This window comes from Xiphophorus couchianus, chromosome 13 (assembly GCF_001444195.1).
Source record: "Xiphophorus couchianus chromosome 13, X_couchianus-1.0, whole genome shotgun sequence".
NCBI lineage: Eukaryota > Metazoa > Chordata > Actinopteri > Cyprinodontiformes > Poeciliidae > Xiphophorus > Xiphophorus couchianus.
This window is the reverse complement of record NC_040240.1, coordinates 25,179,168-25,194,172: the sequence shown is the minus strand read 5'-3', so window position 1 is coordinate 25,194,172 and position 15,005 is coordinate 25,179,168. Positions and strand designations below refer to the sequence as shown.

The 15,005-nt window shown below is 41.8% G+C and overlaps 1 protein-coding gene across 2 annotated transcripts in view; it reads right to left on the bottom strand.

Annotated features, from left to right (window-relative positions):
* The window catches only part of nedd9 (neural precursor cell expressed, developmentally down-regulated 9), a 31,189-nt gene that overhangs the window by 5,499 nt on the left and 10,685 nt on the right, over positions 1-15,005 (bottom strand). For both annotated transcript variants that reach the window (XM_028036173.1, XM_028036174.1), the window contains exons 3-4: positions 9,867-10,235; positions 802-900 (exon numbers count right to left, since the gene is read on the bottom strand). In XM_028036173.1, coding sequence (XP_027891974.1) covers positions 802-900; positions 9,867-10,235 — 468 coding nt within the window. The remainder of the gene's footprint in view (positions 1-801; positions 901-9,866; positions 10,236-15,005) is intronic.

The following is a 15,005-nucleotide window of genomic DNA, read 5'->3' as shown; positions in this document are numbered from 1 at the left end:
ATACAAATAAACATAAATAATACAAATAAACAAAAAATAATTAAATAAGAAATTAAACATTTTGCTGCCTAAAATGCAACACAACATTTGATAATTTGTAGCAAAAGATGCATCTGCAGCTAAAAAATCCCTTTTAACATCAACATGTGAAAATCTCAGTTCTTTCTGCTGGACTGAACATCAGTACAGGGTAGAGCTGACCTGGAGATTACGTATTAGATTAACAGATTAATAACTGGATAAAAAAAATTACTTAAAGAAGATTTAAAACTGCCACTAGAGGAGTTCTGAGTACAACTGATGTACATGCTTTATCTTAAAAACAACATTTTTTATGCAGGTTTTGCTTAATTTCTGCTCTGACTGTGTTGTTCTTTCAGAAAACTCTTTTTTTTTGAGTCAATTACTAAATTAGTTGGCAATTATTGAATAACCCTGGCAATGCATCAGACATCACCTGCACTGACGGGGTCACATTGTGGGTTTCCATTTAACCAGCATGGTAGAGAGTACGCCCCACATGCTCGGTTAGCATACTTTTCTGCTCATGGAAACTCCCTGTGGGGTTGCAGCTCTGGTCTGATTGGACCCGATACCAACCCGAACCTCCATCTGTCTGTGAGTTCATTAACGACCTGAAGTCTCATCTCTGGTCTCATCCTCTCCTCTACTGAGGACTGCCAGACCAGCATAACGCGGTTCAGATGAAAGAACCAGGTCTGGTTTGTTAGATGTTCTGATGGGTAACAACAGCTAACAGAGCGGGCGGTGACGGGGTTTCCGTGGAAACAGGACACCTACCCCCTGTGATCTGCTGGGCGGGACGTCGTACAGGTCCTGCTGGTTGTGCTGTCCGGGGCTGTAGGAGTAGGACTGTCCCACTCTGACTGGGGTCACGACCTGTTGGATCGCAGAGACACACAACGTCAGAAACAACAACTCCATGTTGCTCTGTGGTTGTTTTGGCTGCCTGTCATTCCTCGTCCTTGAGTAACCCTGTGTAATTCTATTTGAGGCGGATATTTCCTGATAACATCTCGGTACCAGGACCCAGGAAGCTGACTCATAAACAGACGCCTACAGCTGCACAGAAAACATCTGAGCTCAGTAAAACCCCCAGCAGCTGATAATTACAGACAACCTGAGACTAATAATGTGTTCATTAACACTGAAGGGGAAACATTAACCCGCTGCATCCCACAACCGCTGTGGACGTGTGTGAGATCATGTTTCAACCGTTCAGCAGAACGTTGGAGGTCCAATCACTTCGCCACTACCACCATCACCAAAACATCCCCCAGCATGATGCTGCCACCTCCCTGCCTGATTGGTGTAGTGTTAGCAGAGTTGACATTGGTTCAGGTTTTCTCACAGTTTACTTTCTTTTAAAGCGGAGCGGCTTGTTTCAGGTGTTTTTCCAACTGGACCGTGATCCAGGGTGTCTGCTCATCCTTAAAAAGTCTTAAATACATGGATCTAAAATTAAGGCCTTAAAATACCTTGCATTCATGTTTTAAAAAGACAGTTGGCCTTAAATATGTTAATGACTGGTCTTAAATTTTGTCTGCCAGAGAATATTAAATAAGCCCAAAAATTGACCCAACCAGAGTTTTACATGTATAACTTCATTTAAAGGAAGAGGCTGCAGGGTCTTATCCCCTACTCTAACATCTCTCTGCCTGGCTTTCTGACCATACAGCCAGACAGAGATTTAAAGAAGAGTGGCAAAAGCAAAGGAGGTGGATTAGCAGTGCTACCTAACAACTGATATTGTCATCCAGATCTTGTCACTGTTGAATATCGTCTCTGCTGCCCGGATATTGAGCTGTTAGTGTGTTATGATGTCATGAGACTCATACAGCAACAGTCTTCAGTCAGAGGCCTCTCTAGAGTCGCATGACTGACTGCTACTGGAGATCCTTCCTGGCCGCAGCATCACCATTCACAGCAACTCCTTTAAGATATTTGTATTATTTAAGTTATGACAACATTTAATATTTTCTGTTGGACGATTCTTTCAAAGTTGGGTCCCAAGTTTTGTCTTATTTGCACCAGTTTATAAAGACTGTATTCATCATGGAGAAGCAGCATTCAGCTTTTATTCACCACAAATCTGGAATAAACTTCCAGAAAACTGCAAAACAGCCAAAACACTGAATGCCTTTAACGCTAAAACCCAAAATGCTTAGAGCTGCTTTTGATATAAATGAAACATTAATCAACATTGTGATGTGTAACGACGACACCTGACAGAATGTAATGCACTGTGTTCCATGACTTTATATTTGTGTGTTTTTATAATGTAAAGCACTTTGAAATGCCTTGTTGCTGAAATGTGCGATGCAAATAAAGTTGATTGATTGATAATAAACTGAAACAGTTTTATGATCTTCCCACCAATCGAAAGTTGCAGCCCTGCAATAATCAGAGATTTGCAACAGAATCCTGCATGTGCAGAAATTTCAGCACTGTAATATTAAGATCAGTGGTGCTTACCTCACAGTTCCCTCTTTCTTTTCTCTTAATAATCAAAAGTAGATCAGATGTAGGCATGAAAAGATGTTAAAGTCCATCTGATCGGCCAGTTTTACCACCATTTGAAGGCATGGTACATGAAATCCTCCAGGTTATGAAACATTGCATCTAAGGAGTCCTCTGCTGTCACGTTATCGTACTGAAGACTGATGATTACTGGGATTCAATATTTTTGCAGCTCTGTCATTTTAGCTAGAACGCTGAAGTCGGGTCTTTAGCTAGAGAAATGTAATTCAAGAAGCTGTTTGGACTTCAGCCACGGGCTGCACTGGAAAATGATTCAAGCTGAATCAAACTTTGAGCAGCTGTGAGGAATAAAATGAGCACAATTTTAACTTGAGCTTTATTTTATTTAAAGCTGCACATTTCTGGGCTGGAGAACGACTTTATGAGCAGAAAAAAAGCTGAAGCAGAATCTGGCATCAGCTTTACTCCTGCTGAGATAATCATTATATCACTGATTAAAGCTCAACCTCCAACCAGAGCGTTTCATAAAACTTCAAGACTTTCATCCGGAGAAACCCAACACTGACTGCTTTCACTTTCATGGGGAAATCTTTGACCCTGTTAATGTTTTATCACCGTTTCCTGTCGGTGCTAATCAGCTCCCCAACACCCTGACCCCCTCCCCGGCCTCGTCGTCTCAGAGCCGTTAGCTGCAGCGCAACAGACCTTCAGAGGGAAGCCAGGAATGCTGGGAATGTCTTTCCCGAGCGCAGTCCTCCTCCTCTGCCCCCAAGATCAGCTACCACCACTCTGGATGGAGCAGGTTCATTAGCAGGGCTGGAAAATAGGAACCATACGTCTGACTTCCTGGCAGAGGCTCGGGTTAATCCCCTGATAAGTCTCTGCTGTCAGGGGGGAACATGGAACATGACCTCAGAGCAGGATTAACACTTCTGGGGAAAGTTGGGCAAAATTTCTGAAAGGAACAAGAGGAAAAAATGTAAAGCGGAAAACCAAACTCCTTCTATGGAAAGGAATTTCATTCATCTGCCTAACGGTAGTTTGTGTGTTTCCCGTAATTCCCATCTCAACCTGGTGATTTCAGGAGTTCATAGCTGGGATTCCTGTTGGTGCGTCATGCAGCGAGCATGTGGGGTCAGAACTGAATCCTAAACCATGGATGGATCTCTGAAATAAACCGACATGATCAGAGTTCTGATGACGAGCAGAACCAGAGATAATTATTCAGCTCAACTGGACTAAAACTGAGTGAGAAGCTGCTTCACCTAACCGTCAGAACCACTGAATGTATCCATTAAAAAGCATTTAAACAGCAGTGGCCACCACTCTTCACCCTAAAGCACTAATCATAAACATTAGTTCTAACGCTGAAGCGCTACGCAAACCATTCAAACTTGCATGTGCAGAAATCTGAGCACAGAAATGAGATTTCCATAGTTTCCATAGTATGGTACCTATTGCTAAAGTACTACGCTAATGCTAATGTGCTACACCATCAAGGTATTTAGAGGGTGCTAATGCTAAAGTGCTAAATTCAATCATGTTGACACCCAACATGTTTCATAAAGAGAACATGAGGCGACTCGTAAAGAAATTCATAAATGTGAATTTTTGCATGTATTAGTTTATTTAACACATCTGGTTGTTTGTTTATATAAAACAACCAGTTTTGTTTGCCTATTTTGTTATTTTGTTTGCCTCTTTCACTCATTTGTGGTATGCTTGCCATTTACTCAAAGTTTTTTGAAAAACAGAAAGAGAACATGAGAATAGGAAACAGAACTGCTGTGTAAACAGACTTCAAAATAAGAGCTTAATATAACGTCTAACTACCAGCAATAAAAAGATGGCGGCTCAGCCTCTGCTCTGCAGCGACATGTACGCCATGTTGTTTCCTGTCTGCTCCGTAACCTCCCCGTCTCCTCCCTCTGTTTCCACTGCAGGGTTCATCGGCGGCACATTGAGGATCGTAGAGTGATGATGTCACCAGGAGCAACAGAAACGGAGAAAACCCTTTCCTACATAGGTGAGAGGGGCCAGGAAGGGGCGGGGCTACACACCTGGATCCCGGCAGCATTTACAGACGCCTTGTAAACTCGCCTGCGTGTGACGGTGAGCGACTCGAGGCTCTTTCAGCAGCGCCTTGTTTGTTTTGGGTCGTCAGGGTCGCGTTCAGGCAGGCTGAGCTTTTCAGTCGTAATTCAAACACATTTAAACGTTACATGACATCAGCGATGATATCATGTTTTCGCTTTAAGCCACTGAGCCGCATTCAAATGCTCCGTCTGATATAAAAGACTTTGTTCAAGGCTGAAGTGCAAACAGGATGTTGAGTTCATCCTCCATTACTCATAATGTCGACAAGAAGGGAAGAAATCTTTTCTTCTGTAATCAGAAAATTAAAATCATAAAGAACTTTTATATACCAGCAAAAACTTAAATTATGCTGTTATAATTATTGAGTCTTCTGGTTTCAGATGGAATAAAGGGGAAAAAAAAGATATATTCAGCCTTTATGTAAACTGAGTGTTTCTGGTTGAATCGTTTATGCTCATAGATTTAATTTTAATCTGATTATCTCCCATTAGTTTCTACCTGACTGAAGCTCTTAGGCTTTTTGTTCTTAATGCAGCTAAATAACTTAAACAACTCTGAGGTTTTCCATGTTTTCAATCTCAATTTTTACAACCTATTAATACTTTTGGTTTCTGAAATCCTTGGAATGAGAAGCAATGCTGGTCAGCTGGCTGCTACAGTTTTCTCTCATTAGCAAAGATACTTAATTTTAAACATTCAAAAATGTTTCCACTTGCAAAAAACTCTAAAAAGAGTCGGGGTATGTGAACCAAAGGAGCGACATTATTAAAGTAAGGCTGTTGTTAAACTACAGTAGAGAACTCTGGCTACTGGAGCAGATAGCCTGACTAAAAAACCATCAAATATCAGTTTGTTATATCCTACAAAACAAAACACAGTTAAAGGAAACTCCTTAGTTTCAATTTATTCAGTATTTTTCTCAAGTCTATTAAAATTCACAACGATAAAACTTAAAAACATTATTTCTTAAGTTGTTAAAAAGTATTTTAGCAGCACTAACTGTAGTGTAATATTAAGTGTTTAGATTATGTTTTTGCCGTTTGTTTTAAATGTGTTGGTGTAGATAAAGTCTCCTCCTGCACTGTGAGGTTCGTTTCTGCCAAAACAGCAGAACTGTGAACACAAGCAGAAAGAAAAGGACGAGTCGGTCTCACCAAAGGGAGGCACCTTTTTTCTGCCTGCGGTTAATTTTATCACCTCCATTCGTGTTTCACACCTTTTGATTGGTTTTGTTCTCAACCACCTCTTCCCTCCTGCTAATGGCCTGCATACACGAATCATGCAGCCGTCCTCCTCTGTGGCCTTCAGCCGCCTGTTTGCATCGATCTGAAGGCTAGCGGCGTGCAGCAGTCTGCTCTGCTACATCCAGGCTGCAGGAACCTTTTCTGCTGAGTCACAGCTCCATCGTGACTCCAGCCTGTTAAAGCTCCAAACTAATTCAGCAGGAATCCCACCAGGCCGTCTCCAAAAGCCAAACAGCTTAGAGCCGATTTTGGCTCTAATGAAGATCATCTGCTGTGATCAAAGCAGCAGTTTAATCCGTCGCTGCAGTAATCTGTAATGCTATTGGATGTGTCTTAAGTCCAGCGTTTAGTTTCTAAGAAATGATGGATGTTTCCAGGCTGTTAGCCTCAGGAGTACCAGAGGCTAAAATCAGTTCAGTCTGACAGAGACTCCTGGAGCGCACGCCGGCTTTACGGCTGCAGGACGTTGAAACAATCATACCGTATTACCCACAAATCTCTCTTATCTGTGCTTCCAACTCTCTAAGAGACCTTTGACCTCTTGCCTTTATCATCCGAGTCACATGCACACTGAGAATTTATGACAGCTGCTAGCAAAAACATCTTCCTAGATGTTCTCTGGACGGATACTGTACTGTTGATGCGGCCCTGATGGGCTTATCGCCATGACGACCATACTGAGAGCATAAGGGATTATCATTCTGAATGAGACCGACAGGAGGAACTAAACTGGATTTTAATTGAGCCATTCTGACACAGAAACATGCCTGTTTCCCTCTCCTCCCCCACAGCATGATGCTGCCAAGGAGACGGCGGGGTCAGGGTTATTTTTCCTCCATGTTTAATATATTTAGGAGGGTAATGCTAAATACCCCTGGCTAATTTGAATTTTAAATCATTTTTATTCAACCAGGAAGTTTGTTTCTGAGATAAAATGTGACATTCTCCTGTAAAAGAGGTATCGATTTAGAAAAAATAATTGAATTTATTAATAAAGGCCACATTGAATATTATTTATGTCTAAGAACTCCTGTTCAACTAAAATCAGAAGTTATAAGGCAACATTTAAGCTAAACAAATGAAATAATTATTGAATAGTGAATAAAAAGTGAGAAAAGTCTAAAAGTAGATTTTTTACGTGTTTTAAAACCATGTGGAAAGTTTGGGAACCGTTGCACTGTTGCTGGTTTAGTTCAGTCTGATTTCTCAGACAGATATTTTGGTCTCCAGAACCGATCCAGTTTTCTTTGTTTCCTTCGGCATGAGAAGGAATCTGTTTTGGTTTGAGTTTATGGTTAAAGAGGCTGTGAATGCCTTCAGCCCAGCATGCCCTGCATTCCTCCGGCTGTCCTCTAATACTTGATTACATTTATTGCTTCAAAGTTTCCATTTGGGGGAAACGCAGAGCAGAGCGGATTGTTCTGCTGATTTATGAGCTTCAGAGGAATCTCAGACGTCTGGAGGATCTGAAACTCAGATCATCGTGTTCAACAATCCGGTCACCTGAAGTTTTATCAAACCCGATGACACGCCCCTGGAGCCCATAAACTTCCTGAATTTGTGCTGCTGATCGTTAAAGCTTTTGTTGCTGCAGTAGCAGATTGGGTCAGCGTCGGGACGCCGAGGAGGAGGAAGGAGTGGAGCAGGAAGAGAAGAAAGAAAAAAGCGTCTGGAAGAGCCGATAAGAGCTGAACTGAACTCTGAACCCGGCCCGTCTGTAGGCGGCGAGTCTGAGGAAACAGAGGATATCAGCTGCAGGCCTCCCAGAACCCCGGCGCTCTGGATCCCAGTATAGTCCCAGTATGGAGGTACGTCAAACCTCTGGGTCCGTTTCCACATCAGAACCTCTGAACAACTGGATGAGCTGGAAGGAACCGGGACACAAAGACCAGCAGAACCTTTCCTCTGTGGCTACTGGGCTTAATGTACAGTCATTACTGGGAAGACTGGTTCAGCAGCTGGGAATCAGCCTCACTTCTACTCATTTTCATCCAATAAAATTCAGTTCAGGACTGAAATCTTTTTATTTTCTGATCCTGTTCAGTTTATTCAGTTTGTTTGAATTCAGGTAGAAACAATTCAAACTATTAAACCCAACTGGACTCATATTCCTGTCCAGTTCAACCAATTAAATCCAGTTTTCATCAAATACAAAAGATACATTTAAACCAATCCACTTCGCAATAATAAGTTTTGTTTCTGTCAAAATGAATTTTAGTACAGTTCATATTTCAGTTGATTTTTCATGTTCAGTAAATTAAAATTCGATTTAATCAGCAGGAAATATTTAAATTAAAATCAATTCAAACCACTCCTACTCCATTCATTCCAGTTTGTCCAAATATAATACAGCTTAATTCAAACCAACCCAAATCAATGCTGTTCAGCTCATTTTAAATCAATGCTTGTTAATTCAGTCCAATAATATCATAACACCTTTTTCTGATCCATTTAATGCAATTATAACCTAGTTTTAATCCAATAAAGACTAAAATCAAACTCAGGACGATCCAGTTAAATCCAGTACGATACAAATACCACCAACAGTTCTGATCAGATCAATTATATTCCAGTTCAATTCTGTGCTTTGTGTTTTTTTCCAGTTTATTTCAATTATAATCTGATTAAAATCCACAACGTTTAATCGACAGCAATTCATTCATGATCTTAACGTTAAATTGGTTAATTTTCCTATGAATAAATCCTAATTTAAAGCTCAGATGATTCACCTCACTACTGAACAGTCTAATCTAAATCCAGTAAAACAACGTCCAGTAGGCAACGGGCTTTAACTGGACCAGTCGGTGGATTTTCGGTCAGCAGAGTCGGTCTTTCTCAGGACTATCTCTTTAAATCACAGGAACAATCACCCTAAACTGATCCGTGGGCCTGATACACGTCCAGAACCTCATCTCATCCGCACAGTAACAGGATTACAGCACAAAGCAGCCACTCATTAGAGACGCCGTTCATTTTCCACCTTAATACCAGCTCTGGGCTAAACCTGCGGGAGTGATTGACAGACGTGTCCTTTAAGCCGTCGCTGTGCAGCGAATCGAGCGCTAAGCTGCTGGCGCCGGCAGCCTGTTTATTCGGAAACACACCCAGCTCGTTTCTATGACGGCCGCAGTAGATCGTCTTAAAAGAATCAAAAACAGACCCTCAAGACGCCAAAAACTGACAGAGCATCTAATTACCATCCGTCTCCTGGAGGGCCGATCGCGTCTGAGGTGCTGGAACCAGTTAAACGCTTCGATAAATGAGGACATTTTCTCATCGTGTCTCAGCACAGACCTGCCACTGAATTACGGTCATGATGGATACAAACGCTGCATCTTTGGATTTAAATATCTCTAAAGTTTATAGCCTCTTAACTTCTCCCTGAAACACCTAGAAACTTCTCAAAATGCACACTTAGGAAAATTAGATGCAGTTCTTCAACCTTTTGGAGCACATGCAGAAAGAGTCAGCCTTATTCCAGAGACTCTGCTCATTCTTAGAAAGTATCAAATTCCTTTATAAAAAAATTGAGGCCTTAGAATGTCTTAAATTCATTACAAAATGTAAATCTGCCTCAAATATCTTAATCACAGATCTTAAGTTTTGTCGTGGCTGGACAACATTTATTCCATGTAGTTTATTTTTCTCGCGGAACAAATGTTTGAATCACATGGAAACGTGGAAATATACGAGTCATTGATGATTTGTTGACAACATTCAGAAAATATTATGGTAAAGTGGAAAGCCTATAATTCTGCTTGAACAAATGCATGAAAAAGCAGCCAAAAATAAACCTGGAAAACTGTTGATGAAGACCATTTTAACTCCAGCAGCTGCTTTTGTTAATGAGACATTTATCAAGCACTAATCAGAGAAATCAGCGGGTCCAGCCTCTCGTTAAAATGAAAACCTGGAAATTATTGTCTCTCATCCTGAATCTAATTAATCAACAGTCAGACTGACAGATTACCTGATAAAGAGAGCAGTGGTTATGGTTAGCTGAGGGAAATGAAAATGACTCGCCTTGCTGTGTGGGCTCTCGGCAGCCAGGGTGATTCTCGGTGGGACTTGATAGATGTCCTGTCCTGCAGGAACCTGGTAGATTCCCTGCGGCTGCTTGTAGAGGCCCTGGGCCCCCGAAGTCGTCGTCTGTTGGAGGCTCTGAGGTGGTGCCTGGGCGGTGGCCGATGGCTGGGCCTCAAACATCGGGCCGATCAGCAGCTTCAGACGGTTGCCGGGGGCGATCCCCTGGCGGCCGTGCAGAGAGCAGAGCCACCATCCTTCCAGTCCGCCTGTGTTCTGCTCGATGACGGTCAGGATGTCCCCCTTCCTGAAGGCCAGCTCCTCGGGAGACTCCGGCACGTTATCGTACAACGCTTTGGCCATCAGGTTCTGCAGACAGAGATCGCAGTTCTTTAGGGTTATCACCACCAAGAAGGAACAGCTTTGGGTTTCTGCAACAAAGGGTCAGTAGTTTGGGAAATGGCTGCCTTAATTCATTGTCCATTTTAGGAGCTGTTAGATCAATCAGAGCCCAGCTTGATGTTTTCAAGAGTCCTAGTCCAAGTCTGAGAACAGTAACTGAAGGTTTTCCACAGCTTTTCCCAAAGGAGGGAGGGACTCTGGTTGGATATGCAAGGTGACGATCACTTGGATCATCAGCTCTACAATGGTTCCTGGGCTAACCTGAGTGAATCTGGATGAAACCTCAATTAACTTTTGTTTTACTGTCGTACCATCTGCTTCATGGCATTTTTTAAAACAGTTGGGCTGATTTATTATTCCAGTTTCTAGTTGACCAGCTCCAGAGTTCAGAATTATCCAGAAATTGGTATAAAGACATTATTATTCAGAGAAAGTTCACCTCCAGATTTTAAACACTGAACTGACTTCTTGCCTTTTAAACCAAACCTGAACTTGGAGGGCTACTCTTATCCCACGCACCGCTTCAGGAAACAGGTTCTCCAAAGGTCCGACGAAGGTTCAGGGATAATAACTGAAACCCAGAGATCCTGCAGATAGGAAAAGCCCCTGAGCACGGCGCCGCCGGTGCTGCTGGGTCTGATTAAGGCATTTAAGCCTAATTACCGCAGTAAATGCATCAGTTCTTGAGCCTTTTTTTAACCAGTGAAGGAGGAAACTGTGCATGAATACTTCTTTTGAACCTTCAGCTTTTTGCAGCTGTCCAACAGTCTTGCACTTTACCCTGCATGCTCCATTAAGAGCAATTAGGAAATACGTGACTTGCTCAAGGAAAAGTCGGCTGTAGATACGAAGAGAGTACATATACAGCAAACACTTTTATATTTAACTCAACTATAAGCAGACCCTTTGTTGTTTCCTGAAAGTCCAATTTAAAATACAAAGCGTGACAGTTTGATGCACCCTTCTTACTCCCTGATTGACCAGAAATGTAAATTTTTATTTATTAAAGTCAGCTCCTGAGTCAGAATGACAGGACTGTGGTAATCAGGAAGCTTTCTTTGTGGCTGCTGCTGGTTCGAGGCTTTCTTGAATCTTCATTGACCTTCCTCTTTTCTGCCAGTCTAATCCACGTAGTTCCCATGTGAAACTCTCGGCCGTTATCTCCCTCTCCGTATCGGGCCAGGGTCTCCCTGCCTATTGTCTGATCCCAGCCAGTAGGATCCACCCTACAACCACTCTGAGCTGGACCCTGGGGTGGAGGCTGCTGGCCAATGGGGACAGAGGCGTAGGGTGCATCCACAAGGAAGCAAGTACTGGTTCCTCTGATTGCTGATGCAATTTAGAGAAAAACTGCTTTAACATCAAGATTATTTAATTTAACTGCATCCTAAGAGTGCCAGGCATTGTTGTGTTGCTCAGGCTGGCGACTCTTGAACAGCAGAACATTTTAGACCAGATTTTCTCCAATTCTTTGGATTTTAAAACTTAACCTGCTTGGACTACACAAGGCAGAGTTTTACAGTTATTGGCCTATTTTCAAAACCTAAGAGACTTGATACATGATGATAAAAAAATCTTAGGTATAACATGTTATGTACAGTTTGTAGTGCCCAGACGACACTCCATACACAAACCGATTTCACTCACCAACATTCAGGTGTTAGTTGGGAAATCTCACAAGATCAAACACGAGTTCAGAGTAAACAAACATGGCAATAGTTTGTGGTAAATATCTACGTTAGCTGGACTTTCTGGTGCGCCATAGCAGTTGTTTTGTCTTTTGTACTCTGGATTCCTAGAATACAGAAATGTCCATGTGTGGTGTCCTTGGGGAACACCACAAATGCTGCGATATCAGGCAAAGACAATCACACATGTTGAATGTCCCTGATTTTAGATCAGAGAGGTTCCAAAGACCTTCTGAGCACACCGGATCATTCTGAACGCACGGCAGAAAAATATCCCCAGATTATGCTGCAAAAAATCCCTGTGGTAGGGAAGTTCTTAAAGTTGTCTGAAGGAGGAAGTCTGGACAAAAACCGACATGAACCAGAGATAAAGCAGTCTTTACTAATAGTTTTTCTCAAATCTGTCACATAAAAATTTTTAACGTGACAGATTAAACACCCAACGCCAGACCTGAGAGGTGCAACGTCACACAGCAGATCATCGAGTTTCCTGTCAAGTAACCGGGTGATGGCACTAATATTTTTCTGTTTAAGCTGCACCCATTGAATGCAAAGCTGCAGGTCGACTCCTGTAAGTCAACAGGATGCAGTCTGTCAAACCTACAAGTTCTCTGTGCAGGACACTCACAGCAGAAATTAAATCAAGTAATCCACAGACAGAAGAAGAGCCTTCATTATGCCTCTGCAGCTCTGTAACCCGCTGCCAGTTTCACTAACACCATGCACACAGACTGAAACCGAAGCGGAAACAGAGCTAAAAAAAACACCATTGTGATTGATGTACTCCTGAGATGAAAGCTAGTAGGAGGGAAGGTGTAAAAGAAACTTCGACCCATCACCCGCCTTGTCAGCCGCAACAATCTGCTCATCTTCTTTAGTTAAACATGCAGTAGATGTTAAACCCAAAGGGTGTTAAAGCCAAGACCATCTCTAACCACTCAGTTTACACCACTTTGAGTTTTTGTAACTTTGTTTGTTTTTATGCAGATGACACCGTTTTAATTCTTTCTGGGGTTAAATTCACCAAATTTCTTGGCCAAAGTTCAATTTCTTGTCAGTTCTGAAACTTTTCTTTGTGCATTGAAAACATAAAACCCCAAAATACAAACAAACAAAAGATAAAATGATATTTAAAAAAAAAAGTAAACCAGGAGTCTATATCCACGAATGCCACACGATAAAGGACTTTTAATATTTTCTAAACAGGCAGAAGGTGAACTAGCCCACACATGATTCTCACATTCTTTACTCAGTGGAATATTACTGCAAAGGTAGCCCCAGTTTTCCACCGATTTTAAGTAAGAACCGGCTCTAAACTTGCACTGGAAACAGTTCTTTGGACAAATCCCATTAGCTATTTTAGATATGATCAGTAATTTCACCCCTTAGGAAATCTGACATCAGGAATGAAGAGTATAAGCAAAAGTTTTTTATGCCTTTTTACATGTTGAAGAGGAGTCTTTACTCTGGAGACTTTACAAGCAAATCTTCCAAAAAACCTTTCAAACTCCAATTAAGTTATTCCTGAAGCCACAAATAACAGATTCTAATTCAGTAAACCAAAAATAGTGTTTCACAAGAACTTTACAACTGTGCAGATACCAGCAGGGATGTAAACACTGAGTTTCTGAGTTTGTTGGGAGCAGTGATGATTACAGAGTCAAACAGCTGTGGAGAGGAAGGGAAGGACCTGCGGTAATGCTCCTTTATATGACTTTGGATGCAGAAAGATTTTCAACAGCGCCCCCTGCACTCCCAAAGCCCTCAGTAGGTAGTCAGCTGAGTCCTGACCAGTTTATTGTTCAGGTGAACACCCAGGCATTGATAAGAGTCCAGTCTTAATGTCCACCATAAGCATATCAACAGAATCTGAAAGTCATATTTGCAAGATTTAGGGGAAAACCTCAAGTAAGCACCTGAAATATCCATTACATTGAACCATTTTAGGTCTTTGTAATTCTGCTTGGTAAGTAATCCCAGTAAATGTTCTAGTTTTGGACTGAAAATTAGTAACTGCCTCCCCAAAGTCCACATAAAAGGCCCTCATAAAGCTCAAGAACTACACATCCAGACCACAGAAAGGAAAATGCAGTAAGTATGGATACAGTAGAGTATTCATTGGCAAACTGGCAGAACTAAAGTCATCTCAGTCTCTGGTGAACACCTTCATTATCTTTGCCCCACAGTGTCAGAAGTTTCTGATGAATTTCTGAACCTCTGTGACGTCGTTCAGACCAGCCAGTTTCGTTTTGAGTTTATAGAAAAACTCGCCCACCAAAACGTAGGACCTCATCAGTTGTGATGAGTCTGGAGACCGCAGAGATCCCAAAGGAAATAGTCTGACACATTTTCACAGCTTCTCACTGCGGCTCTTTTTTTTATTAGGGAGGTAAACAGAACAGACGACGTCACTTGATGAATCATCGTCATTTTTATAGCATCTCTGCAGATGGTGAATGGTGGATTTCAAAGATGATATCTGAGGCTTGGTGTGAAGCAGTAAACATGACCTTTAACTGGTCTGAACTGGTTGTTGGCTGTAAAAACAACAGATCTGTCTGAAGATCTATCGATTTGAGCTGCTACGCTAACAAACCTGTTTGGGTTTGAGTCCAGATGTGCAAATCAGAACCGAGTAAACAAGCCAATGTTTGCATGGTCCTAACAGTGTTTAGATCTTCATCTAAGGAAACCCAAACTGTTGGAGACAAACCAAACTAGAGCACCTAATGGGTCAACTACAGGGCTAGAGGCATCCAGATCAGGATTAATCTTATGGTTTTTCAAATATTTGACAAATCTAACAAACAATGGCTCAGTGGTTCTGTTATGGAGAAACAAATGGCAAGAAGAAGAGGAAATAAGAGGATAGGGTACAACCTGGACAGGTTGTCAGTCCACGTGGAGAAAACCCACCCATATAAACTCCATGCAGAAAGACCCAGGCTGAGCAGCCGCTGGATAAACAGAAAATGAATCTACCCATGTAGAAATGACTGGAGAGGAAACCAGCACACCTGTCTGCTTTTTAAGATTTTAAGTTTGTCGG